The 27877-nt window shown below is 47.9% G+C and overlaps 1 protein-coding gene across 10 annotated transcripts in view; it reads right to left on the bottom strand.

The window, feature by feature from the left end:
- Positions 1-6375: 6375 nt before the first annotated feature.
- PIK3C2B (phosphatidylinositol-4-phosphate 3-kinase catalytic subunit type 2 beta) overlaps positions 6376-27877 on the bottom strand; it is a 59112-nt gene continuing 37610 nt past the window's right edge. For 5 of the 10 annotated variants that reach the window (XM_082462247.1, XM_082462255.1, XM_082462251.1 and 2 more), the window contains 21 exons: positions 26985-27020; positions 26691-26833; positions 26211-26282; positions 25201-25389; positions 23639-23732; positions 23407-23501; positions 22767-22947; positions 21879-21986; positions 21137-21229; positions 20199-20328; positions 19225-19361; positions 15600-15769; positions 14945-15101; positions 14494-14603; positions 13387-13588; positions 12797-12921; positions 11482-11599; positions 10076-10157; positions 9568-9674; positions 7830-7958; positions 6376-6864 (listed from right to left, as the gene is read on the bottom strand). In XM_082462247.1, coding sequence (XP_082318373.1) covers positions 6676-6864; positions 7830-7958; positions 9568-9674; positions 10076-10157; positions 11482-11599; positions 12797-12921; positions 13387-13588; positions 14494-14603; positions 14945-15101; positions 15600-15769; positions 19225-19361; positions 20199-20328; positions 21137-21229; positions 21879-21986; positions 22767-22947; positions 23407-23501; positions 23639-23732; positions 25201-25389; positions 26211-26282; positions 26691-26833; positions 26985-27020 — 2667 coding nt within the window. In that variant the 3' untranslated portion in view covers positions 6376-6675. Of the gene's footprint in view, positions 6865-7829; positions 7959-9567; positions 9675-10075; positions 10158-11481; positions 11600-12796; positions 12922-13386; positions 13589-14493; positions 14604-14944; positions 15102-15599; positions 15770-19224; positions 19362-20198; positions 20329-21136; positions 21230-21878; positions 21987-22766; positions 22948-23406; positions 23502-23638; positions 23733-25200; positions 25390-26210; positions 26283-26690; positions 26834-26984; positions 27021-27877 lie in introns of those variants that run through there. The other 5 variants (XM_082462254.1, XM_082462248.1, XM_082462253.1 and 2 more) reach the window with 4 other exon arrangements.

Raw genomic sequence — 27877 nt, 5'->3', positions numbered from 1 at the left:
CAGGCTCAGTAGTTGTGGCGCACGGGCTTAGTTGCTGCGCAGCATGTGGGATCTTCCAGGACCAGGGCTCGAACCCGTGTCCCCTGCATTGGCAGGCGGATTCTTAACCACTACGCCACCAGGGAAGCCCTATTTTCCTTTTTAACTCTCATTTTCTCATGAGTATATAGTGGACATGTACCTTCTAGAGGACACATGATATGGGATCTAGCAACAGACTGAATGCAAAAGCAGATATGAGATCCTAGATGTCTTTTATAAAGCCAGATATTAAAGACATTTGGAAAAAAATGTAAAACAATGCCACTCTTCTTGCTAGACTTTTTTGTTTTGAAAAAAATATTTTTTCATTAAGAGTGTTATTTATGTTAACATGTAATGGGTTTATTATTTTTAAATTAATATTTTCTAAATTCCTCAGGTTTGAGTTCTAAAACAATAATTATCCATAGATATAATTTACATAAGCAAAAGTTCTTTGGGGTCCTCAACAATTCTTAAGAGTGTAAAAAGGAAGGGGTCCTGAGACCAAAAAGTTTAGGAACCACTGACCTAGCATGTTGACTGGCACATAATAGGTGCCAGTTTGTTGAATGAATGGAAGCGTAATAATACTTTAAAATAATAGCATCTTCCTTATGGTCAAGACTTTTACATTCCACTCTCAACTTTGTCACTAACACCATGGGCCTCCCCCCAAATGTTCCTTAAAACATCTTGAATGGGCCTTTCCTTCCCCATCCAGTCATTGGATACATACTTTTTATCTTCCGTACCTTGGAAGTTGCTCTAAAGGGAAAAAATGTCATCATAAAGTACTGGAAAACTCTAAGAATATGTGACTTTGCCTTGTCAGTCTCTGCAGGAAACTAAAGTGTGAACCATCTCCTGAAGCCCTCTATCAACCAGGCGGCAGAGGGAGGGCAGCTCTGTTCGCAGAGATAGCGCTGTGTTGCCAGGGCTGTGTGCGTGCTGGTGAAGACAAGAAGTCTTTAGACGGGCCAGCTGACTGGCACTTTGGCAGAAGGTAATTTAAACCTCAGCTAATTATGTTTATTTTTAAAGATTTTGCAGGGCCTGAGGTAAAGGGTGTATAGCTTTTCACTTCATTTTTCAGTCAGTACCACCTCCAAAATCTTTTTCCAAGTATCCCACACTCCGGAAACCACCTCCTATCTTTCCAGCTCGCTGCCTTGGAATCCCTATTCAGGTACTTATCACCGCCCCCCACCCGCCAAACCTCCAAACCATTGCCATTACCACTTTTTTTGTGATTCATCACCCTCCTTCACTTCCCTCCTTACCCAAGCATGAATTCCATGGTCCAGTATGAAAACTACCCCCTTGCAAAGACCCTTCATTCTTGTGCTCTACACCAATATTCTTCTCTGGCAAAACCCCAACCCTAGTGAAACCCAACTATCCACTTATTCTGAGCCTACCCACTTGCAGCTAGCCATTGCTGGAGAAAAGCACTCAGACATGCTGACTGACTCACTTCCTATTTGTAATGACAAATTTCATCCATGCCAGGCATTCCTGGATAGTTCCTTTTTTTTTTTTGGCAGCACGGCATGCAGGGTCTTAGTTCCCAGACCAGGGACCGAACCTGCACCCCCCTGCAGTGCAAGCGCAGAATCTTAACCACTGGTCTGCCAGGGAAGTCCCCCTAGATAGTTCCTTAGCAGCTTTGCATCTCCTACACTGAGACTGTTTCACAATGTTTATTCATTAAGCTGGTGGAACACTCACATTAACATGAGTTAATATCACCTATCTTAAAACAAACAAGCAAACAAACAAAAAACAAAAAAAAGAAAACCTCTCCTGGATACGTGCACCTCCGAGTTTCTACACCACTACAGCAAAAATTTCTCAAGCATTGTCTATTCTCACAGTCTCCACTTTCTCCACACCTATTCTGTCGTCAGGCTACTCCAATGTGGCTTTCATCCCCAACACTCATTAAAACAGCTCTTATCAAGATCACTAAGAACATTTTGCCAAATCCATTTCTCTGACTTGTGGGTTGATGTGCACTCCCCTAAAAGATATTGAAGTCTTAATCCCCCAGTACCTACGAATGTGACCTTATTTAGAAATACGGTCTTTGTAAATTAAGATGAGGTCATTACGGTGGGCCCTAATCCAGCATGACTATATCTTACACAAAGGGGAAATTTGGACACATGTGCACACACAGGGAGAACTCTGTGTGAACATGAAGGCAGAGACTGGGATGATGTACTTACAAGCCAAGTAATGCAAAAGATTGGCAGCAAACCACCAGAAGCTAGGAGAAGGCATGGAACAGATTCTCCTTCTCAACTCTCAGAAGGAACCAACCCTGCCGACACCTTGATCTTGGACTTGTGGCCTCCAGAACTGTGATACTGTTGTTTAAGCCACCCAGTCTGTGGTCCTTTGTTACAGCAGCCCTAGGATATTGACAATACTTTTCTTTAGACTCCCATAACACCATTCCCTTGGTTTCCCTACAATTTCAGTGACTCCTCCTCTTCCTCTAAATGTTGACCTGTATCAGAGCTCAGTCACCGGTGCCTTTTTTTTTTAGCCTCTCTAAGCTAGGTGATCTCATCCAGTTCCATGGCACTAAATGCCAACTAAATGCTGACCTTCACTTCTAAACTCCAGACTGACCCCTCCATTGGGCTTCGGATTCCATCCTCCTACTTCTCTACTTGGATGTCCAGACATCTCAAACTTACCATGATCAAAATTCTTAATTGTGATCCACCAAGCCCATCTTCCCCATCCCATAATGCCCCCACAGTCATTTTCGTCCAGTTGCCAAGGCCCTAAACTTACGAGTCATCCTCAATTCCTCTTTCCCTCAACCCCACATCCAATCCAACAGCAAATCCTTTCAGCTCTACCTTCAAAATATATCCAGAATTTAACTACCTTTCACTATCCCCATGCTACTCTCATTCCCCTCCTAGACTACTGCTTCCATTCTTGCTTCAAACAGCAGCCAGAATGATCTTCGAAAACGTAGAGTGCTGCAGTCCCTTTCTCAAAACCTTGTAATGGCATCCCCGTCACACTAAGAATGAAATCCAGAGTTCTGATGGAACTCAGTTCAAATAGCTCCCATTCCGCCTGCCCACCCCTCCCCTTTTCCACCTTTGTCCCTGAGACACAGCACTGAAATCATCTGTTTCCATGTCTGCTTCCCTAGCTGGACTCTGAGCTCCTTGAGGATGGGATCCACACCTTTGTCATCTTAGTAGGCACAGTGCCTGGTACCCACTTGACCCAGAGAAGGCCATTAGTGTTGTGGACAGACACCTCAGACAAGTCCCAGGCACCAGAATTACCTCCCAACTTAAAATGTTGCCTCGCTTTTGACCTTTCAAGTCCAGTCTAACCTTTAGCTCCCAAATCCTAACAAGTCCAGTTACTTCCTTTTTACCACCGCTGTTTGAACGCAGAAAATCCAGTCTCCTGGGCTTCTTTTGTTTCTCTTCTCCCTGGGCATCCCCTCTCCCCCAACTCCCCAGCTCTCTCATTCCCACTCCCTCCGGGTGGTTCAGATTTCTACCCCATTTGGCCAAGAAATTTCCTTAACTAAGACTCTTGCTGATTTCAAGTTCTAACTTTTAAAAGGTCCATTGGGACTTGCCCAGAACTGCAGTGACATCTCAAAACCACTTAGAAACACAGCAGGTAGGTTATCACTTACTACTGTTATTACTAACAGTCCCTTGGAAGCCCCACAAAACTTCCCAGCATAAAATATGACTCCAAACTGGAGAGTTTTGAAAACTTCTGGGTAAACTGCTTGAACAAGGGTAACGTCACCTCCAGCTTCCATTTGGGGTTCAGTTCTGGGCTACGGCTCTGCTCTAACAACGTAATCGTTGCATGGCATCTCAGGGGTTGTTTCTTCTCTTATGAAATGGGGTTGGTTAAATATCACTAGGCAGTAAACTTCTTAAATGCAGAGAACTGTCTTAATTTATCTTTGTAACCCACAGCCGGTTACCTGGTACAGGGCCCAGTGCACAGCTCCAAGGTCTGTATTCTTTATGAATGGAGGCACGCCACCAGGTAGCACTGGTAAGCACAGTAAAAGTTTGTTGACAGAATTAACAAATGAGCCATGTCTACTTTCCAGGGTAGTTGTAATGAAAAATGACATCATGTATATTAAAACACTCAAGAGTCAAATAAACCTGGGTTCAAATTCTAGAGCCAAGGCCGACTGGCTATGTCCTTAAGCAAATTACTTAATCTCTCTGGGCTTCAGTTCCTTCATCTGTAAACTGGGGAAGATAATACTCACCTGATCAAGTTGTTTTAAGGAAAGATTTAGCTGACACATGTGAAATGCCTGGTGCACCACACCAGTGCATATAAAAGTTACCATTTGTAGAAACACTACTATCATTATTATCTTCATCTTGTACATCAGATTTTTTTTGTTTGTTTGTTTTGTTTGTTTTTTTAATAAATTTATTTATTTTTGGCTGCATTGGATCTTTGTTGCTGGGCGAGGGCTTTCTCTAGTTGTGGTGAGCGGGGGCTACTCTTCGTTGTGGTGAGTGGGCTTCTCATTGCAGTGACTTCTCTTGTTGCAGAGCACGGGCTCTAGGCACGCGGGCTTCAGTAGTTGTGGCACGTGGGCTCTAGAGCACAGGCTCTGTAGTTGTGGCTCACGGGCTTAGCTGCTCCGCGGCATGTGGGATCTTCCCGGACCAGGGATCGAACCCGTGTCCCCTGCATTGGCATGTGGATTCTTAACCACTGTGCCACCAGGGAAGTCCTACATCAGATGTTTTAATCTAAACATTTAAACATCAACAAATCTTGAAAATGATAGTTTTGTTTTTCTAAACATCATTTATTAGAAAATACAATTCCAGAGAAAGTAGGAGATAAAGGACGTCTGGGAAGTGGGTACAGTACACAGACCTCTTTAACAGGGGCATAGAGGGTCAAGGTAAAATGAGCTACAGGCAAAAAGCCAGTAACACATCTCTGGTCCATTCATCTAGAGAAGTTCCACCTCTGTCCTCCACTCCCCTAACCCCTGCCCACAGCAGCCAGCTTTATCCTTGACATTTTTAATTTAAAAGTTTAAACTTCCTTGCTGCTCTGTGGCTTCAACGAATGGAGCTTCTTTCTCCAGTTATGGAATGAGTCAGCAAAAGGGGGAATTTCTGATCCTTGGAGCTGGGGAGGGACAGTCCACATCGTATCCCCACTTAACTCCATTCCCCAATCACCGGGCACAACCAGCCAATTTAAAAAGTTAATATCAAATTCAAAGTCTCTCCTTTTTTCAAGGAAGACAACCTTTCGGAGTAAAGCGTGCGAGTGAATTTCAAATCCATTTGGTAGGGAATGAAGAGTATTAAGAGATCAGAGACCCAGTCTCTCCCTTCCAGCTCAGCTCAATCCAGCCTCCTCACAACCAAAGAAAATCACTGGAAAAAACAACAGTTTTAATGGGATCCCCCACCCGCACCCTTTTTCTTCAGCTGGGGCATCCCTTTGGCTCCAGACAAAATAGGTTTATGGCCCCATAGAATGAGAGAAATTCTTATTAAAAAAATGTAACAGAAATGGAGTTTGGGAGAGAAGCAGCAAAACAAAAGGAGTGGTGGGTGATGAGGAAAGCTTCCCAGAAACCACGCAACAGCCAGCCACGCTGGCATCTGCAGCCTAGAGGCCCATTCCTAGGGCCAAGACACCCTGGGGTGAAACCAAACCTAAGGGCCGAGGCAGCAGTTTATCTCACCAGAGAAAAATGAAGGGAGAGACCTCTGGGGGAGCACCCAGGCGTATTCACAGGGACCAGATGACCCCCAGAAGAGCTGAATAGAGGGGTAGAAGACAGTATTCAGGGCAAGTCCTAGCAAACTAGGGGAAGACGAGAGGAAAAACTCCCCCCAAAAGAGCCCAGGTCCCTGAACACAGGTCCTCTGCAGACCTCCATACGGAAGGCCCTTCGTTACACACGTAGGTATCACATCGCTCTCCTTTGGAGGCAAAATCAGAAAGGCCCAGTGGCGCAGGCCTCAGTCCAGCACACGCAGCCCTCCCCGTCCCTCCCGACCTGCCTCAGAGACGGAGGGCACTAACTGAGGGCCCACTGGGCCCCTCCCCAAATAATTCCTATAGACAGAAATGCAAAAACAACAAATAAAATCCTAGGGAAAAGTCCAATAAGAACCTCAATCATACAAAAAGTCCAATTGCTCCTTTGCCTTCTGAGGCACATGTAAGTCCCTTCTCACAAGGCTTCCTGTCCAGTCAGGACAACATTACTATTTCATTTTTTAAAAATAAAAATAAAGATATCCACCCACCCTCCCCCCAGATGCTACTTCTACAGCCCCTCCCCCCCACACCTCAAACCAGGCATTGCTCCCTTGACACAAGGTAAACTTAAAACTTTGCTGCACCCTCACAGCCTCCAAGGGGCTGCTCATCACAACCAACCCAAACGCAGTCTGCAGAGGAGCGGATAGCAGAGAGCATCTTTACTCTCCTTGCCTCCTACCACGGAGGCCCGATCCGCCGGGACAGAGGGGAGCCCCGCCACGGGCCCTGCCCCTACACAAGGAAGGGACAAGTCAAGCAGGGAGAGTCCTCTCCCCCGGCTCTGCCATGAGCCTGGGGTCCTGGGCCACGGCTCCGCTGGGCTCATAAGGTCTCATGACTTCGAGATCCCAGTGCGAACCAGCCGGTCTTCTCCTGGGCCAGGTCCAGCTCTCGCAGGCGGATGTGCACCTCCCCCAGCAGAACGTTCTCCCAGAATCCTTGCTCACTCAGCACACTCAGCTGTAGCTCCCGCTGCTGCAGGTCTCCCTTGGGGATTCCATCATATACCAGCTGCAAATGCAAAATTGGGAAGAGAGGGAAGTAGTGAGACAGGGAACATGGAAGGGGGAGATGCTTAAGTCTGTGGTGGTGTGATCTGATGTGGCTGAGCATAAGACCACTTTACCTCCCCAACCAGACAGAGCCCGAGGGAACAGAGAAAGCATACAGAACCCAAGGGAAGCTTTAAAGAACCCTGCTCTTGAAAGAGAAAAACAAATATTGTATATTAACGCATGTATGTGGAACCTAGAAAAATGGTACAGATGAACCAGTTTGCAGGGCAGAAGTTGAGACACAGATGTAGAGAACAAACGTATGGACACCAAGGGGGGAAAACTGCAGAGGGGTGGGGATGGTGGTGTGCTGAATTGGGCGATTGGGATTGACATGTATACACTGATGTGTATAAAATTGATGACTGATTAAAAAAAAATGCAGATTAAATTAAAGAACCCTGCTCTTGGGGGACTTCCCTGGTGGCGCAGTGGATAAGACTCCACACTCCCAATGCAGGGGGCCCAGGTTCGACCCCTGGTCAGGGAACTAGATCCCACATGCATGCTGCAACTGCAACTAAGAGCTGGTACAGCCAAATAAATAAATAAAAAATAATAAAAAAAATAAAGACCCCTGCTCTTAGCTCAAGCAAATGAAGGCTTGTCACTGGGGCCGCTGCTCACTATCAGCAAAGGACCAGCAGGCTCTTCCTCCCCACAGACCATGCCCCAGCTGTGGAATTCCTACCCTAAATGTCAGCAAACTTTTTTATATAAAGGGCCAAATAGGAAGTATTTTAGGCTTTATAGGCCATACATTCTGATCTATGTCACGATGACTCAACCCAGCTGCTACAACATGAAAGCAGCCACAGACAAGACTTAAATGAATAGTAATGGCCACGTCCCAATACAACTTTATTTACAAACTGGCACAGTCGGCCAACCCCAGCCCCACCCAGCACCTTCCCCACATACCATCTCATTGTAGGTGGGGTTGCAGGTTTTCCGGGCCACTTTGGTTTTCTTCTTAGTGGTTTTCTGAGGGTCAGGAAGGAGGTAAATCTTGACATAGGGGTCGGGATCATTCCCATCCTGGAGCAGTTGCTACAAAGGGAATGAAAACCGAGAAAAAGATGAAGGTTTTTCTATCTGTCTCTTTATCACCATTCCTGTGATCACTCCCTGATCCAGACCCTCTTCTCCCACACCTAGTTTCTTGCAATGCACAATAATTTATGTTTCCCAGCCCATTGCATTCTGCTAGAAACACCTACCATGGTAACGTTAGGTGTCCTCCTAAAACATCAATCAGATTGTCTATGATATCCAGTCTATACTTTGTATACGAATGCTCAGGGCACGCCATAACTTGGTCTGTTCTGAATGAACTATGTCCCCAGATATCTCTGCCCAGTAACTTTTGTCTATTTTGATCCAAGTAACCCCTAAGAGGTAGAGAAATGAGTCAGAGAGATTAAGTTGCTTGTTCAAGGTCAGCCAATTAGTGATTCACTCAGCCTGATCCTTTTAAAACTTAAGTCAGATCTTGTCACGCCTCTGCGCAAAACCCTCCAATGGCTCCCATCTCACTCAAGGAGAAGCCACACTCCTGACTGTGGGACCAAGGCTCTGGTCTGCCCTCTCCAACCTCACCATCTGCTATTCTCCCCTCTGCTCCAGGGGCTTCAGCCATACTGGCCTCCTCCTGCAGTTCCTGACATGCCCCAAGCAGGCTCCTGACTAGGGCTTTTGGGTTTAACTGCTCCCTCTGCCTGGAGCAATCCTCCCTCAGATGTATGTGCATGGCTCCCTCCCTCATCTCCTTCCACCTTTGCCCAAATACCTCCTCATCAATGAGGGTTTCCCTGGCCACTCTGCAAAATTGCTGCTACCTTCATTCCACCCCAGTATTCCTTCTCTGCCTTAGTTCTCGCCAGAGCACTTACCACTCTCTGACTTGCCATATATTTAACTTAACTATTTGTCTGTCTGCCTCTTGCTACTAGAATGTAAGCTCCCTGAGGGCAGGGATTTTATTTTGTTTACCCTTGTATCCAGAGCTAATGTATCAGTGCCTGGAACATAGTAGGCAGTTGATGAAGATTTGTTGAATATAATGAATGAATGATTCTGTAAGAGTGAAACCCAGTTCTCTCTGATTCCAAAGTTCATGTACCTCCTGCTGCATACTAATGCCCCAACCTGCAAAAGTCCAGCACATTGTGGGTATTCAATAAGAGTTCCCTTCCCCTTCCACTCACAAGGTTCTTAGAATCATACCAAAAATTTAGTGATTATACTCTGCCTTGATTATGCTTGAAGGATGTCACATGGCTGCCTTACCTCTATAACCAGGAAGTACGCCCCTTGGGCCTCTCCCATATAATAATCACCATAATAATAATACAAGGCACTATGTCAAGTGCTCTACATGCATTATCTCATTTAATCCCTATAACAACCCTATGAGATAGGTGCTAACATTATCCTCATTTTAACGAGGCTAAGAATAATTGGGCTACTTGCCAAAGACCACAGGTAGTAAAAAGCTGTGTCTAGTATTGCTTGGTCATACCATAGGCCTAGCACAGTGGCAGGCCCATTCAGTAATCTTTGTGGTTACTCTCACGAGAGAGGGGCAGAAAGGTCTGATCAGTCAGAAAAGTACCAGAAGAAAGATAAAGATCCAAATGAGGACTGTGTATGCACTTACCAAGCCCCGAATATGCATCACCATGATGAAGAGTTTGTTGTTTTTGTAGGAGATGGACAGCTTCACCTCTCCCCCAACCTTCCCGACCGGCCGGGCCCATGTGCCATCTGTAGGGACAAAGGAAACTGAGAAACGTCATGAGGCCAGCCCTGTCCCCATCTGGTGCCAGGCAGACATTTCTGTTTTCTTCTGACCCACTGCCAGTAACTCCACGTCAGAGTCCTGATACCCCATCAGGGATCTGCCAAGTGGCATCTGCGAACATGACTCAGAGTTGGGTTGGGGGCGTCTATCCAATTCCAGTGTGTAAGCATATCCAGTCCCTGGGGAATCTGCTTAAGGAGCTGTGGACCCACAGCCTGAGTGGGAAACCAGATTCTCTAGCCAGTAAGCAAAGGAACAGAGACGAGTCAAGGAAAGAGAACTGGGAAGAGGCAGGGGCAGGAAAAATGACCTTTGGGAATGGTTCAGAGAGGTTGGCAGAAATGTCACAGAGAAGGCACTGTACCTGAGGACTTGGGAGCCAGGCTGGTGCCCGCAGCCTTCTCATCCCGGGACAGGGGGTGGAAGAAGGTGTACACCAAATCACACTGGAATGGAATCAGAAAACAGGGTCATTCCTCAGTAAGACAATGGCCCAGTGAAAAAAGGAAAAGGACTGTTCCACATTAAAAGAGACCTACGAAATGTGACAACCAAATGTAATATGCAGTTCTTGTTTGGGTCATGGCTCAAACAAACCAACTGTTAAAAGAATTTTGGAGATGACAGGGACATTTTGAATATGGACTATGTTTTGGGTGATATAATGACAGTGTAGTTGTGTAAGATTATGTCCTTGTTTTTTAGAGATGCATAGTAAGTACTTAGGGGTAGAAGTCACGATGTCTGTGATTTACTTTAAAATATTTCATAAAAAATAGATGACGCAAACATGTCAAAATAATAACTGTTTAAGTGATGGATATATAGGCATTCATTATACTGTTTCTCTATTTTTCTATATGTTTTGAAAGTTCTCATAAAACAAAAGTTTAAAAAAAAGAAAAAAAATCAAATAAAAGTAGTTCGCATCAGGTCAAAAGCAGTCTGTTCTTGGAATTCCCAGGTAGCCCAATGGGTAGGACTTGGCGTTTCACTGCTGGCAGGCCCGGGTTCAACCCCTGGTCGGGGAACTAATGCCTGACCCAGCCTTGGACAAAGACCATGAATCCTACTTTTGAGAATGTTTACTAAGCAATTAGGGAAAACAAAAACAAAAACTAAAATGTGTGAAAATATCCACTCTAGCATTAATAGTGAAAAAAGGGGGGAGGGGAATGATCTAAATATCTTTCAAGAAGCGAATGGTTAAAGAGATTATGGTATTGCAAGTTGGTGTATTAATCTGGTACACATATTTAAAGTTGTGCTTACTATAAACACTTAAGTGAAAAAAGAACAGAATATAGCATTATATTTAAGCTATGACCACTATAAAACTATAAAAGTCACATTTATATATGGGTAAATAGGAAGGAAACATGGAAATGGGGTTAGATGGTTTTTTAGGCTGATGGGACTCCGGATGACTGTATTTGTCTTTATGCCCATTATAGTACCATTTGTTTTAAAAAAAATCTAGGTGGATACACACACTCAACCTGCTCAAAACCTTCCATTTCCTCAGGCTCTTGCTCACTACAAGCACCTAACACGGACCTGTCTCTCCGCGTGCCCAGCTGAATGTTTGTGTTTCACTGCATTTCTGTGCATAGTCCCGTGGGGCTGGAGCCACAACCCACCCACCTCTTCCTGCACACAGTCAGACCCAGAAAAGCCAAGTCCCCTCCATGATTGCCACCCGCTTCCGTCCGCATCCCCCACCCCCCCCACCAGCGCCAGGGACGGCCAGGAACAGAGGCAGCCACCCACCTCGGCCACCTCAGGGGCTGCGTGGATCAAGTGCCAGATGTAGCCATTTAACTCCTCCCTCCGCCGCTCCGCCACCGCCTCTCCCCGTGAGCGGCCAATCACAAAGCGACTAGGGAAGCTGGGCGGCAGGTGGGCAGTGGCGACGCAGGAGGGGGAAGATGGAGAAAGATAATGAAGAAGCAACAGGATTTAGTCACATTTCACTTGCATTTTCAGTCACCCGATCTGCATTTCTCACCAGCCTCCATTCCCAGGGACCTTTCCCCGACTCCATGCCTCCCCCAGCTCCCCAGGTCTGTGCCAAGGACACACACGCAGCATCTCACACCAGACAGTTCCTAGGACACCGGATGAGAAAACCAAACTGTTGAGCAGAGTCCTACAGCTCCCCAGAAGTGCCTCAGCGGCTCTGGAGCCCCCAGTTTTCCCCATCAAGGTAAAAATTCATTTGAAAAATTGCTTTTTTAAATTGTTGTGAAATACACATAACATAAAATTTACCATCTTAACCATTTTTTAAAATATATATATTTTTGATATGGACCATTTTTAAAGTCTTTATTTAATTTGTTACAATATTGCTTCTGTTTTATGTTTTGTTTTGTTTGGTTTTTTGGCCAGGAGGCATGTGGAATCTTGGCTCCCCGATCAGGGATCGGGCCCACAGCCCCTGCATGGAAGGGGAAGTCTTAACCACTAGACCACCAGGGAAGTCCCCCGTCTTAACCATTTTTAAGTGTGCAGTTCAGAATTAAGTACACTCACATTGTTGTGCAAACATCACCACCATCCATCTCCAGAACCCTTTTCATCTTGCAAAACTGAAACTCTATACCCATTAAACAACTCCCCATTTGCTCCCTCGCCCTGGCAACTACGATTCTACTTTCTGTTTCTATGAATTTGACTACTCTAAGTGCTTCATATAAGTGGAATCATACAGTATAATAATATTCCACTTTGTATATACACCGCATTTTGTTTATCTACTTGAAACATACTTTTACTCTTTAGAAGATTAGAAACTTCGAAAAATCTTCAGATTCAGTCAATCCCCTACCTGTAGACCCAGGTTGCTCTCCTGGCAGGTGGACCCAAGCTTATTTTCAAGGCTGGAGGAAGACCTCTTGAGAGCCTCAGAAAAGCATGACCAGCAGGGGGAGCACTTGTCATCAAACTCATCGCCAGGAGGAGAAAACCAAGGACATAGGTCTTTTCTCCAAAGGGCAGTTTCTCACTCCTGCAGTCCTGCCCAGCCCCCATCCGCTCTCCCTCCCCAGTATCCCTCAGTGCAGAGAGTAAAGGCAACAGCTACCTGGGCAGGAGGGAAGAAGGGAAGAGCAGCCGCAGCTTATTGTGTAATTCCTGGAACTCCTCAAATGTCCTCTGGATGTAAGTGGCCTCGTGAGCATTCTCTCGCATCACCTTTACCACATAAGTCTGCAAAATCCAAATCTTAGAGAATACGCCCTGCCAAACCCTCTGCACCCAATGAAGGGGGGAGGTGAGGGGACAGAAGTGTGTGTGTGTGTGTGTGTGTGTGTGTGTGTGTGTGTGTGTGCACGCATGTGTGTTGGAGGAGTTACGCTTTCCAGAAGGAAGAGGATAAAAATGTCTCTCATGGAGACAAAGATAATATACATATGCAGCAAAATGAAAGCAAAGATTAACAAGAATCCTTGTTTCACAAGACCCTTGACTCAGAGGGAACAGCCATCCAACTCAGCTCCCTGACTGTAGGCAGGCCACTTGGGCAGTGGAGAAGGAAGGGGTGTGCGACTGCTCCCAGCACAGGGTGCTCAGCCAACTCCAGCGCCCACAGTGCGGAAGGGAAGAAACAGTCAGAACCCCAATAAGCTGGGGCAGTGGGGAGCAAGGGAGGGTCAGATCGGAGAAAACACTTACGTAGCCTTTGTTGGGGTGGAAGATCTTCTCGTGGCGGCAGAGAAACACATCACTGATGCGGCCAGAGCTCTTGACAGTGTGCGTTCGGGGAGCAAAGGACAGGGTCAGCCGGTCGTCTGAGCCTGTGAACTTCATCTGAGCCAGGTTATGAATGAAAAAATTGAGCTTTGTGGCTACACTGCCGAGGCTGGACTCAATCAACCTGCAGGAGGATGGGAAGAAAAGGATGTGACCACGGACCCAGGTCCCCACTGCCTGGCAGAGCTATCTCGAGAAATATCCCCTGACACCTGAGACTAATACTCAGCTCAGATCAGATCATTTTCCCTGTGTGATATCCTCATAGAGTGCATGATTACACACAATGATCAGCATACAGTTTATTTCTGTGAACCTTGGGGTCTTATCTCCCCCCACTGCCCACCTGAGCCAAAGACAGTTAAACCAAGGTAGGAAGGAATTAGGGACGCCACCGTGGGCTCACCATGTAAATGTCTAAATACTGTTGTCACACTGAGTTTCAAGGTTCAGTACAATGGAACCTCACCAAACAAAGCTCAATCCAGAGATTTTAGTTCAAAAGGAAAGGTACTATATTAGACCCAACAGAGAAAATTTAGCTCGCTAAGTTCCAAAAAGGGTGCATAATAAAATGGACAAAACAGTAGACATTAGTATACAGACACTTCCCTGCTTTCACACAAAGTGTGTCTAAGAGAGTCAAATATGGGAAAATGGAACCATGGAATTCCATGTTTTGACAAGGGGGAAGGTTCTGATCCAGAGAGCTAAAAACTAGTACAAAATCCCTACTATACACTGCCCCATAGACAAAATCCTTGACCGAGACATGGTGAGAATGCAAGTAGGGGATCGCAATACCTCTATGTAAAGGTCAGCACCCAAGTGCAGACGGGAGACTGAGTCTGAGAGAAGTAAAATGATTTACCCAAGTCAAAGGCAAAGTTGGGACAACTGACCCATGTTGTCAACTCTAAGCTCTGCCACCGGAGCTAAGCCTCTCCCGTTTCCCTAGCCCTGCTCCTCCCAATCCGGCAGCCTGGAAATTACCCAGAGTGGGCAGCACTGTTTTGTGCGGAGTTTTACCTGGTGAAGTAGGTGGTGGCATTGGCCTCTGTGTCCTGAGGCCTCAGGGCATCATACACATACTTGAGGTCTTCCAGGTCTGAGAGCTCAGGGATCCCACAGGACAACATCTAGAAGAGCAAAGAAGAAGAGAGGGTGCCTGTAACAACCAGGAATTCTTGCTTCTTCCTTACCATAAGGCAAGATTTTCTACAGCTAGGCTCCCTAACCCTTCTAGAGGGTGGCAGGCAGATGCTGTGGGCAGTGGCTAGCAGTCCACAGGAACTGGGGGGGCTGGAGCAGGAAGTCAGATACCTGCAGACACCACTGTCTCCAAGTGGTCTGAGCCCTGCCTTTACCTAGGGCTCAGAGAAGTAGATCTCCAGAAATCCTTTGAAGCAAGACAAGGGAGTCTTAAAGATGGTGCCAGATGATAAGAAGGAGGGGTTCAGAAAGGGATGGAGCTCCTCACCAGGCCCAGAAGGTTGAGGAAGAGGTGGGTGTGCTTGCGAATGAGGTTGTAGGCTTGGCAGCAAAGGTCAACAAAATCATGGAAGCGGCTGGAAGGCTTGTCACCCCCGTTGATGACATACGCCATGTCCGAGGTGAAGACAAAGGGGGCACGGTCCCTGGGCCAAGGGGAACACACAGGTAGAAGGTCAACATGAAGGAGGAAGCCCACTTTGTGGGCTGCATCAGGGGATGGTTCTCCTCATCCCTCAACACCTGTGTGAAATGGACAGATGTGGCTCCTCTAACATTTTCGTTTTTCTTTTCCTCCCTTAATCTTAAAAAATCCCCAGACACATCCTTCATTGGTTCCTTGCCTGTGAGCTTGTGATATTTTCCCTGGATATCTAGTTGTATTCCCTTTTGCTGGGGTTTGGGCTCATTTCCCTTTGCTCAGTCCTCAGCAGGGAGGGAGAATGGCTGGTGCCTGCCCTCTTCCGCAAGGCCCTGAAAGGACTTGACCTCTTTCTCAGTCTTCTCTTCTCCAAAGCTGCTCAGCCCAGGGACCACACTCTGCAGTGCGGGCCCTCCCATCACGGGCTCGTGTTCCCGCTCCGAACCATTTCCGCTGACCTCCCTGGCCTACACGCACATCCTGGCTTCAGGAGACCACTTACCGCTTGATGTTCCCGAACATCTGGGCATGGCCCAGGAAACGGCCAAAATCTATGTGGAACATGTGGCCAGTCGTCTTCAGCATGATGTTGTCATTGTGTCGGTCACAGATGCCCAAGACGTACGTGGCCACACAGCAGCCAGCACAAGAATAGATGAAGTTCTCTACAGCCTGGGAGAAGGAAGGCAGAGGGGAGGAGGGGACATAAAGCTGGTGTGGAGGGACCCCAGGGGCACAGCCAGACTGAATTCAGCCAGCCCTGCCCCTCTCTCATGAGTCCAACAGCTCTCACATCTGCCTGTTTAGCCTTCATCACACACTTACACAATGATGCACACAGAAACTTCTCTTGTATCTTATGGGGCAAAAGGAGATGGAAGGCTTATAGGTATATCTCCACCACGTTATCTGCAATTCACCACCTTCTGCACCTTTCTTTCTCCTTGGGAAACTGGTTGCAAAGACAGTGCACTGATCCGGGAGCCCAGACTTGACCAGCCCATAATCAGGGAAGGCTGATGTTTACAACTTTCCCAACTGTTTGTGGTGACCTTAACTCAAGCACAGCACTGAGGCAGCTGACTTAAGGGCCTCTTCTTGACCCTGCTCAGAATTCTTCTGTCCTTCTCCCTGCCCCCAGTATGACTCCCATTTCCACTGTTCTTGGTAACAGATGAATGCTAATCTAATTAAAGTCACTTCACTCCAAGGAAGAGCTGAGGCAGCTTAACACTTCTAGGGGATGTTTTACACTTGAAAATCAGACATCTCTAGTTGGTAAAATGTGTTAGAGCAATTTCTGAGTTTAAAGCAGGAGGGGAGGGAGTAAGGGGTTGGGTCTACCTTATTTTATCTGGTCAACGTTTGCCCCCTTATCTGTCTTTCCAGTAAAAATGTATGGAATTAGTGAATGGACACCTTTCATCCTCTAAATTCTCTTTGTGAGGTTTCTGGAATTCCCGAGAACTCAAGAAAGACTCATCAGCAGAGGCAACAGTTGTCACAGCCAAGTAAGAATGGACAAAGCTGGGAATGAGAGAAATCTTCATAGAACACATGTCCTTCCCACCTCCCTCTGCAAGCTTCCACCCAGCCTTCAAGGACCTTCCTTGAGTTCCACACCTTTCCCAGATCTTACCAGCCTGCACTGACTCCTCCCCATTGAGCCCCTACAGGCACCATTCACTCAGAACTTAGTATTCTCACTTTCCCTGGGTCCAGGGATCTTATCTCCCAGCAGCCTCTTGGCTGTTCCACAGGCCTACTTCAAAACCAGCTACACACAGAAATCCCCTGGCTACTTGTTAAATTAAACCAGCTGACTAATCCCTAGGAAATTAAGAATAGAAAGTTTGTAAAGAAATCACAGAATGTACCTTCTGGAAGAAAAAGATGATTTCTATGATAGGGAAATATATAATTGAAAAGAAACCACTCAGTAAGTATAACCCATCAACTCCCAGTCTTGACCATCTCCATCAACCTGTCGTCATGTCACAGATGGTCTTTCTACCTGAAAGGCATCCTATTTTGACTTACAAAGCAGCTATATGCCTGTACTCTGCCACAGAGTAAATAACTAAAGTCTCATCACCTAAGTTATGAAGAGTGTTGGCTTTTTACTGGAAAGAAGTCTCACTGTATAAAGAGAGCTCTCCTGATTTAAGGGGTTTCACTTATAGGATGGAGGTACTCTGTTTGCTGAGTAGGTGGCCAAGAGACAAATATCTCTAGTTCTTTCCTCCTGGAAGGCACCGTAAGAAACTACCAGCATCATTCTAACAGAAAGACTAGAAGAGCTGAGAGCTATTTTTGAAAGATGGATATTAAACACTGAGACACTGAGTTAGTTACTCTCTGTGTGTATTCTTGTTGTACAAGCTTTTATAATATTTATTATGACTCTTTATTACATTGGCAAGGAGTAATCATAACTCCAGCACCAAGCACAGTGCTGCTGTATGGTGGCTGCTTAATACCTGAAAAATACATGTTAGTATAAATAGTACATGGGGTTGAGGGAGGGAGGAAACAATATCGCTCCTTTCCAAGGGTAGAGGACCTTAACATTTACAACATACAGGGGGTGGGTTTTGAGGGATGGGAAAGGGAAGAAAGGACTTTCCAGGCAAAGGAAATACTATCATCTAAAGGTATCGAAGAAATGCAAGTAGCTCCCTAAACTACAGCATAAATTATCATAAGATGGGGAGGTGCAGTGGATGAGACCACAGGGGCAGGCAGGGCTGGATTACAAAAGGCCTTGCGGCAATGTTGTGGATGACGGACTCATCTTTTAGGACACAGGGAGCCTTTGAAGAATTGAGAGCAAAGGAGTGACATGAGCAGTTTGCACCTTATTTTAAAAGACTCTGAAATCAAGCAGAGGATGGTAATGGGAGGAGGAGAGGCAGTCCAGTAGTTCAGGGGACAGAAAGCAAATGGCTGAAAGAAATGGTAAGAAGAGGACAGATTCAAGAGACATCTGGGGAACAAGGCTTGGTAAAGCAGAGGAGAGGCAGAAGGAAACATCAAGAAGACTCATGGCTCTGTCTTGGGTGACTGCACAGAGAGTCATACCATCCAGGAAACACAAAAAAGCAGGGTTCAAGAGGACAAGGAGAGACAGAAAGCTCGGTTTTGCCTATACTGAGTTTGACGTACAGGTGAAACACAAGCGGAGAGGTCCAGCAATCGGGTGGTGAGAGAGGGAAGAGGGAATGGCTTTGGAAGTCATCAGCAAGTGGGCGGTAAAGTAATAAGAGATGATGAGCTGGCACGAGAAGGGTACAAAGAGCACGGCAGGCCAGGAATTAAACCCTGGGGAATGCAAACATTTAAGGCCTCGGAAGATCATCTAATTACATGTTCACTAAACAACATTCTGATTATAATTTGGCTGCCCACGTAGGTTCTCCTTCAGGGATAAAAGCCATTGATCGATATAAATTAGTATATGGATCGCTTCTGGTTTATGGTCATTCTCTTATGAGCTTGGTTATTATGATTTACTCTCTCCCCTAAACTTAATTAACCCAGAGGCAAGAGCCATGAAGCTGTGGACCAGCCACAGAACACAGCAGGTCACCAAGGCCCTACCATCCAGTATAGCCCTGCCTGAGGAAGGAAGGTCAGCTACCTTTTCTATCATCTCTGTCTCATATCTATCCTCAATCCTGGCTTCCGGTTACATGCTTGTCACAAACCAGCTCCATAACTGGGAACAAATGAGTGAGTCTTAATTCACATCTATGAAAAGAAGAGTTGGATAAAATGATCTCTAAAGTCTCTTCCAACTCTTGTTCTGCAAAGCACCACTGGACTCCTCGCAGGACACAGGAGGACCTGAATAGGATCCATGACTAAGAGGCCCCCCTCCTCCAAACTCAATCTGCCAGAGGAACTCAGCGAAGGCTTCCCAGTTGGATACCAGGGGATGTTCTTGGTCAGCTTACAAAAGTCATTTGACCCACCTCTAGACATCTGGAGGCACCAGTCAACCAAGAGTGTTTCTTTCCTCCCAATACAGCTGAGCTGTCTTCTCTGCATGTGTGGGCCTTATGGGAACATAGTGTGCCGGAGTCACGCACATCCCACCCCAGCTTCACCCCACGCTTCAATCCTACCTTCTCGTACTCGTCCTCCCCAGGGTTGTGCTTCTGCAGCCAGTCGGCTAGGGGCCGGTCCTTGAAGGAGCCGGTCACCCCGTGCTCCACCTGGATTTTGCGCAGGGTCTCAGAGTTGGGGATCATCTCTACCATCCCTGTGAGGGGAGACATCAAGTCACTCTCCAGAGCAGAGAGAAGGCGTCTGTCAGGAGAGGACTACAAGAGCTTTGCTGGATGCTTCCCTATAAATTAAGCTCTAGGGCATTTGGACAAAGTCTGATAATAAGGGGAAAGATCACTCCCCTGGTTTCATACTCCATGCTGTGACTCTTTGGTCCCCCCAGCTCATAGCCATGATCCTTTTTTGTTTTAACTTTTACTATGGGATTTTCAAATACATACAAGAATAAAGAAATGGTATCATGAACTCACACAAAACCAGTTTCAAAAATTATCAACACTTTGCTAATCTTGTTTCATCTATTATTTCACTCACCCAGCCCTGCTTCCCCCCCTTCTCTTCCACCCTCCCGCTACCCCATTCGCGGCTGGATTATTTTTAACTAAATCCCATACATGTCATTTCACTCATAAGTATTTCAAGTATAACTAGCAAGGACATAACCACCATGCCATTATCACATCCAAAAATCTAACAACCATTCTTTGATCTGATCTAACCCAGTCTACATGCAAATTTCTCCCACCTGTGTCAAAAAGTATCTGTTTACAGTTGGTTTGTTAGAATTGGGACCCAAAGTCTACGCAGTATGCTTGGTTGTTATGTCTCCAAGACTGCTTTATTTTATAATAGTCTCTCTCCCCTGCCTTCTTTTTTTAATGCCATTCCACAGCTTCTAATGGGATAATCTTGCCCTTTTCATTTTTCTGGAGAAGCACACAGTTCTCGTCAGGGAATGGCAAAAGGGCAGTAAGCAAGAATGCCCCCCACACCAGCTGCCCAGTCATCGCCCCGCCCACTCCCTACTGACCTCTCCCACGGCCAGTGGAGAAGCAGCGGAAGATGACCATGCGCATGTCCAGCCCCTCCTGGACCCAGATCTTGCTCATGATGCGAATCATCTGCAGGGTCAGCATGTCTTGGCGAAGGTCGTCCCCACACTGGATGAAGGAAGACAGTGACCAGAACCACCTCCACCACCTCTCCCAGCTCCCAGATCTCCCAGGAGGGCAATCTTGGCCCAAACTAGTGACCAGGGACTTCTCAGTTCTCCCACCTCACACTCAGACCTGCTCACCCAGCTCACACCAGGTCAGACACCAGAGATGGGCCAGGAACCACATTTTGCCCGTGTGGTGTTCCAGCTCTTCCCCCAACCCCATGTCCCCATTTGAATTGAAGTCAGGGTCCTCTTCTTCATGCAGTCTTCCTGACCATCAAAGCCTTAAAACTTGAATGTTTACACCTTGGATTTGGAACTTACACACAACAAATATATGTTATTAAGTCATGCATGCCTTTCATTTTCCCCACTGGATTGCATGCTCTGAGACTATCATTTATTCCTCAGAATCATGGATGTACCAGTTAGAGGGACCTTAAGATTCATCTAAGTCCAACCTGCACCTGATACATGAATTTCCTCTTCAGCACGCCTGCCATAGTCATTCAGCTTGAATACTCCAGGGACAGCCAGGTCAGCACCTTATCCACTCCATTGCTGAGGTAGCTCTGCCTCCTAGAAAGCGCATCCTTACACATCCCAACACTGTTCCTAGCCCTCTGGGGCCACACACAATTAATCTATTTCCTTTTTCACCTGATAGTCTTTCACGCGCTAAAATGGCAGCATGAGTGTGGACTAGCAGGAAGAGAACGGGCCTGAGGCTGCTTCTGCCGCCCTTGGATTCCCACCTCTCCTTCTCTCCACCATCTGCATCCCACCAAGCTTGAGAGAAGTGTCCTCACCTTGAAGATGACACGGATGTTCTCGCCCAGCGGATCCACATTTTGGAAGGAGAGCTTGAGGGGGACTGCATTGGAGTTGAAGTAGGAACAGTCCTGCCACAGTAGAGAGGGTAGTGATGAGGGTCAGGGTGGCCCAGGCCCAGGCCCAGGCAGGAAAACGGCCTCTCCCACTCTCTGCCAGCTGCTGCTCATTGTTTCTTCCAGATTTCTGCAGAGCCCACATTCCTTCCCTCCCTCCCTACTGCCATCACCCTGGTTCAGTTTGTTATGACTTCAGCTCCTGCACCTGATCTCTCATCCCTTCGGTTCATTCCACACACAACTTACTAGTTGTGTGACTTCTGGCAAGTCGTGTGTCCCATCTATAACTCAGTTTACTCCTCTGTAAAATGGGGCTCACAACAGTACCGACTTCATAAGAGTCGTGCGGATGAAATGTGATAACCAAAGGAAAGCGCTTAGAACGGTGCCAGGCACAGAGAGCGTGCTCGATGAATGACAGGTGGTAGCATCACCAGCCTGGACTTCAACCCTGACATCATCAGCAGAGGCACTTACCCAGCCCCCAACCCGATTCCTCCACCCCGCAGAGCTGTCAGGTAAAAGTCCATACGCGTTAGCGTTGGGAAGAGGCCCCACATATGCCTTTCTTCCTCATCTCTCTCAATAACCAGGTCAGTGAGGACCTGCCTTCCACTGAGCCCTCCCCACTCCGAGAGCCCCAAACCCACCAGTCACTCACCCTGGGCACGATGCCCTTAACCAGCAGACTGGGGCTAAGCGGCAGGCGGCAGGAGCCGTTGAGGGCAAAAAACTGCCCCACCTCCTCCAGGCCCGTGCGGAGAATCCCCTGGTGGGGAAAGGAGAGCAGGGGTGAGGTGAGGGGCCCATAAGCTCCACTCAGAGCCAGGCCTCTCCCAGGGGCGGGTGCCAGTAGTGGTTGGCATGGAAACAGTCACCCGAGAGATGGGGACAACCTCCTGGAGACAGCGAAGAAGGAAGACCACCCCACCCACACCACAGCCTGGGCCACAGCCCAAACATCTATAGAGACTGGGTGGATGACAGAACAGCTTAAAGCAGCCCACGGTGAACTGAGAGGGTGGGCTACAGGTCAAGGAGGAGTTGCCACTTGGGCTGTTGCCAAAAAAGCCAATCATCTAGACTTCACAATCTCCCAATTTTTAAATGTTAGCAACCAGGATCACTGATACTGGACTAATACAACCCCTTTGTGCAAACAGATAAAGGTGCCCCCTCTGGGTGGCAGCAGCCCTGAGCCGTAGCTCACAGCACAGTGAACCAAGTATGACTGAATTTTAGTCCTCACTTGCCCCCTCTGGCTGGGTGCTCTTGTGCAGTGAACAACTTACACAACTGGGCTTAGCCTTTAAGGTAAACAGTTAAATAAAAATTTTAATACTTTGCAAGCCAAAGAGAACACATCCGTGGGCTGTATCCAGCTTGCAGACTGTCAGTTTGTAGCCTGTAGGTTAGGGAGTCACCTCTTTCCAGCCCCTCACCAGAGATGGTCAAGTGCCATCCTGCTGGTCAGGATGCCTAAGAAGTTAATGACTGGCTGCAGAGGCCCAGAACCGGAAATGGGTAGAGGTAGCCTCACCCCACTCACCGGCCGTGCAGACGGGGCAGCCTCCCGGACCTGCTGGGCCAGCTTGGCCAGGGTACTGACAAGCCAGCACTGGCGGTTAAACTCCTCTCTCAGCCCCTTGCCACAGCAACACAGCAAGGCTGCCAGCAGATATTGGTAGCGGATGCTGAACTGAGAGTCCTTGAGGCCGTCTTTCAGCAACCTACCAGGCAAAGAGAGGGGGGAAGTCAGAACACTCAAAGGATAACAGGCAAGGGGGGCGTGGGGAGTGGTCAGACCCAGCTCCAACTCCCTGGAAAACCCACCCCAAACTTGGGAAGGAAAACAGGCTCTGGATGCAAAACTTATACAGAGGTGTTCAGCCATATCTCAGTCTGCCCGTGCTGTCTTTAAGTAGAGCTCAAAGCCTTTCTGCATCTGGTTTCTCCTTGTATTTCTGCCGTGCGTGGGTGGAGGGGAGTGCCAGGGATGATCTCCACTGCGCTTACATGCGGGTGAGCTGAGAGCCCCCGAGGAAAAGGTGCTGGCCCAAGGCCACCTGGTAAGTCAGCCACATACTGCAACCCAGATGGCTCAGCTCCCCACCCTTGCAGGCTTACAGTAAAACACTCCCAAGTGAAGGAGATGTGTCCACCTCTCCTCTTTCTGCACACAGTTTTACCAGAAGAAGTAGTGAGTCACTCTCAAGTCAGAGACAGCTCGTTTCAGGAGGAAGCGCACCAAGGGGCTGTCCAGGTAGCACTCATACTTTAAGGCCTGTGTAGGAGACAGGGAACAGGAGGCTTTGTTGATTGCCTGTAATCTACACCAACTGCTATCCCTGCAGGATGCAGTCTGCCTTGGGGTCCTGGGGGTGGGACCATCAGAACTGGAGGGAAGGCCAGCTCACCCACCTGCACGAGCTGGGGCAAGTAGTCCAACAGCTCAGCATCAGAGAGGGAGCCAATCCACTGAACAGCCATACGACGCACCTCCTGGTCTGGGAACCTGCAAAATAGAGCCCAGGACCCTGACGATCCAGCCACAGGGTCTGAGGCACAGGAGTGAGCAAGCACCCTCACACCTGGGCCTCAGAGCCATGGGTGAAGAAATGGCAATGACTCCCAGAATCTGCCAAAGCCACTAGAAGAGTCCTAAGCACCTTTTCTGGATTGCAATCCTTGAGAATGGCCCTGGCCCATGGTCAGAGTCAGCCTTGGGCCATGGAAGCCACTCTCACTCCCTGTGTGAGTTAAAGAAAATGGGATAAAGTCCTCAACCCCACTCCCAAAGATCTCTTCCTTTACTCCCACTGTGCCAGAAATCCCATCATCAAAGAGCCCTCGTGAGGGTCAAAGCATTATCGTTTCTTGGTACCATCCCTTTTTTTTTTTTTTTAATTATTTATTTATTTTATTTTATTTTTGGCTGTGTTGGGTCTTTGTTTCTGTGCGAGGGCTTTCTCTAGTTGCGGCGAACGGGGGCCACTCTTCATCACGCTGCGCGGGCCTCTGACTATCGCGGCCTCTCTTGTCGCGGAGCACAGGCTCCAGACACGCAGGCTCAGTAGTTGTGGCTCACGGGCCCAGTTGCTCCGCAGCATGTGGGATCTTCCCAGACCAGGGCTCGAACCCGTGTCGCCTGCATTGGCAGGCAGATTCTCAACCACTGCGCCACCAGGGAAGCCCGGTACCATCCTTTTAATGCAAAGCTTGCCAGGCAAATAACAGAGATCATGAAATTATATATAAGCCAGTACACCTAGCCAGAATTAGTTTAGCAGAGATTAGCAAAACCCTTGCCTCAAAAAGGCAAAATACGTGGATCAGGTATATTTTAATTACTAAGAGTGGCAGAAAATAAACCAAGAACATTGGGTACGATCTAGGGGTTTGAGACTGGGAGCTGTGTCCCCAGAGGAATGAAGGAAGAGAGGACTGTAAGAGCAGAACTAAGTGATAAGGTTTGGGTTACACAGGTGTGTGCATATGTCAAACCTCAGCAAATGTATACATAAGGCTTGGGCATTTACTTATATGCAAATTTTGTCTCAAAAGAAAAAAACGTAAACAAACATTGAGCTCTAGTTAATGTTATGCTTGCTAAAGTATTTAGGAAGGAGTTATGATGTCTCAATTCACTTCAAAAATGCATAAAAAAATAAGATGTATTGATGGACAGTATAAACACATAAAGCAAATATAACAAATGCAAATGGTTAGAATTTAGGTGGTGGGAATATGGATGTTCACTATTAAATTCTCAGTTTTGTTGTATGTTTGAAAAATGTTCATAATATAACATGGGGGGTGGGGATGGAATAAAATAAAGAAAGAGAAAAGGAGAAGTGAAAAACCCTGAATTTCCATGCCCACTTGACCATTCTCCCCAGGGCTGGCCAGATCAGTGATGGGCAGTGCCAAGCCCTGGCTTCTGGAAGGACACGTGGTCAGGAAAGGTGGGTGTTACAACTCACGTGGCATGCAGGAGCCCCAGGGCATCCTGGTGGTTCATGTGGGTCCACTGCTTCAGGAGAGCGTAGATGTCAGGCAGGCAAGCCCACTCCCAGCTGGGGGCGCTAGCGAGCACCAGGGGGAGTGAGCTCACCTCCGAGTGGCAATAATACCGCTTCTCCCACAGGCTCTTTTTGTCAGCATCAGTGAGCCTGGGGGTGGAAGTGGTAGGGGGAGGTGAGAGAGACAGCAGAGTCAGCCAGAGGGTAAGGTACTCACGCACCAAGAGAATGCTACACACTCCAATTCAGTAGTTCCCAAACTTTGCTGCATGTTACAATCACCTGAGGAGCTTTGTGAATGCCTCTTGTCCAGGCTACACCCAAAACCAGTTAAGTCAGAATGTCTGGGGAAGGCAGGCATCGGTAATTTTAAAAATATCCCTAAGTGATTGCAATGTGTGAAGCAAACTCTGGGAGCCAGGGTCCAAATCACATCTTTGATCCTTGACTCAGGGACATCTCACACCAAGGCAGCATGCAGGGGCCAAGGGCACCGAATTTGCTACCCCTCCTGAGGATGCCCGTAGGACATCACTCCCAAGTAGAGCCACCAGAGGGCAGTGGTCCCCACTGCTCAGGGTCTGGGCAGCTGAGAGGCCTCCTGGGGCTTCCTGGGGCCAGCTGGAGGTTTTACAGGACCTGCAGCTAATTGGGCCTTGCCTGAGATCAGGTGTCTAATGGGAGAAGGGAGCTGAGGGGCTAATGAAGCAAGGGGTCAGCAGAGGAGTGGGGGCAGGGGAGGTCTGCAGTCACTCAGTGATTCTCGCTGCCCTGGGTGAGACACGAGGGAGAGAGATGAGCCCCATCTCTCTCATTTCCCCCAACCGCCACATGCAAGGGCCATGCAGGAGCCAGAGAGGTATACGAGAGAGCAGGCCGGGGAGGAGCCCAGATCCCACCAGCTCCTCCAGCCTCTTCAACCCTGGTGAGAGAAGCAGCCCCAAGGATGAGATCAGCTTGGACTCGCTTACCCCTGACAGCTGCCAGCTTGCCTTGACACCTGATCCCTTTTGGAAAGTGACAGGGCCAGAGAAATGCAAAGGCTGTGGGTGTGGAAGGGGCAGGAGGTGGGGGCAGGGTGGTAAGCATAGCAGCCAGCTGCCCCAATGGACAGCAAATAGTACACAGCTTATCTGGGGGTGGGGCAAAACTCTGGTCCTCTTGGCAAGCTGATTCTGGGCCAAGTCCTCATCATGGGGATGGGTGTTCCCAGATCTAATATCCTGACTGTCAGCTCTCCACTTTGCCTGAGGTCAGCTCATGAAAAACGTCTGGGGACTGCAGAGCCCTCTCTCCACCACTTCCTGCCTAGGCGGCAATGCCCACCCTATCCCACCTCGACTCCCAAAGCAGGAGGACAGGGACCTGCTGGGAGGTAAGAGAAGGTCAGTTAGAACTCGGGAGACTTAGTGGAGGCCCGAGTCACACATGGGGGATGCCCTGGGCCTCACCAGTACAGGGACTCCTTCTGCATGATGTTTTTAAGCACATGTTGGTCTTCCTCCCGGAGGCTGCCAAACTCATAGCGGGGGCTGAACTTGTCTCCAGCGGGGCTGGTGAACTTGATGTCGAAGGCCGAGGTGGGAAAGTCAATCTAGGAGATGACATCAGGGAAGTGAGGAGAGAGAACAGCAAGCTGGGTGGGGCTGCCACCTACCTGGGTCTCCAGCTCTTCTTTTACCCACCAGCCTTCCTGCCTCCCTTCCCCCCTCCCTTACCCTCAGATTCTTTGTCTGTAAAATAACCTTGTTGGACTTGGTGATCGCTAAAGTCCCTTCCAGCTATAACTTCCAGCGAAAAATGAGAAGGAAACAAAGAGAGAGAAAGAAAAACGGTCAAGTGAGGAAGAGGTTGGGCTGAGATGCATCTAGGTGAGGGGACTGGCCCCAGGCCAAACTCTGAACAGAAGCGTCATTAGGCTGAGCCACTGGGAGCCTCCACGCTGAGGTTGGGGAGCCTTCAGTGTGGTCTTGGAGGGCACTTTCCTCATGGAAAGTGGGACCACATGCCAGGTGAGAGCTCTGCCAACTCTGAAGCCTGCAATGCTGGGTTCCCTTGCTCTCTGCTGCCACGTTCATCCTTCTAAAATGGATGTCAGAGCTCAGGGAGCCAGTCCTCAAAGGGAGTTCCACATTCTTTCATTCAAGAAATGTTTATTGAACCCTAATATGTACCGAGCATTGTTCTGGGCCCTGGGCACAGAGTAGTAAATAAGACAGGTAAAAACGTCTGCCTCTTGGAGCTTTCATTCTGTATCCACTTTGATATTCCATATTCCGTACCAAAGCATTTCATGACCACAAGAAAAGGAACCAGGAACGGTAACTAGACCTTGGACCTGACCAGCTCCTCCTCCTTTCCCCAGAGAATGGGTCCACCCCACTAGAGCACTGAGTGGCTGTGGGGAGGGCTTCCCCATGGGCCCCAAGAGGGGATGGCTCAGATTAGTAATATTAGGGTTCAATTTAAGGAACTCTGAAGAGCTGAGCCCTGGTTGGCAAGGGTCTCAGACCCTGCCTTCAGGCTCCTTGAAATCAGTTAACTTCAAGGAGATGGGACATAGCTTCCGCAGAACTTGCCCTCCCACTCTGGGTCTAACCATGTTCACCTAGCTGCTTCAGTCTCATCACCCCACGTG

Source organism: Balaenoptera physalus, assembly GCF_965194825.1.
Source record: "Balaenoptera physalus genome assembly, chromosome: 1".
Classification (NCBI taxonomy): Eukaryota; Metazoa; Chordata; class Mammalia; order Artiodactyla; family Balaenopteridae; genus Balaenoptera; species Balaenoptera physalus.
Note: the sequence above shows the minus strand (reverse complement) of the source record. Positions and strands in the feature narration are given on the sequence as shown.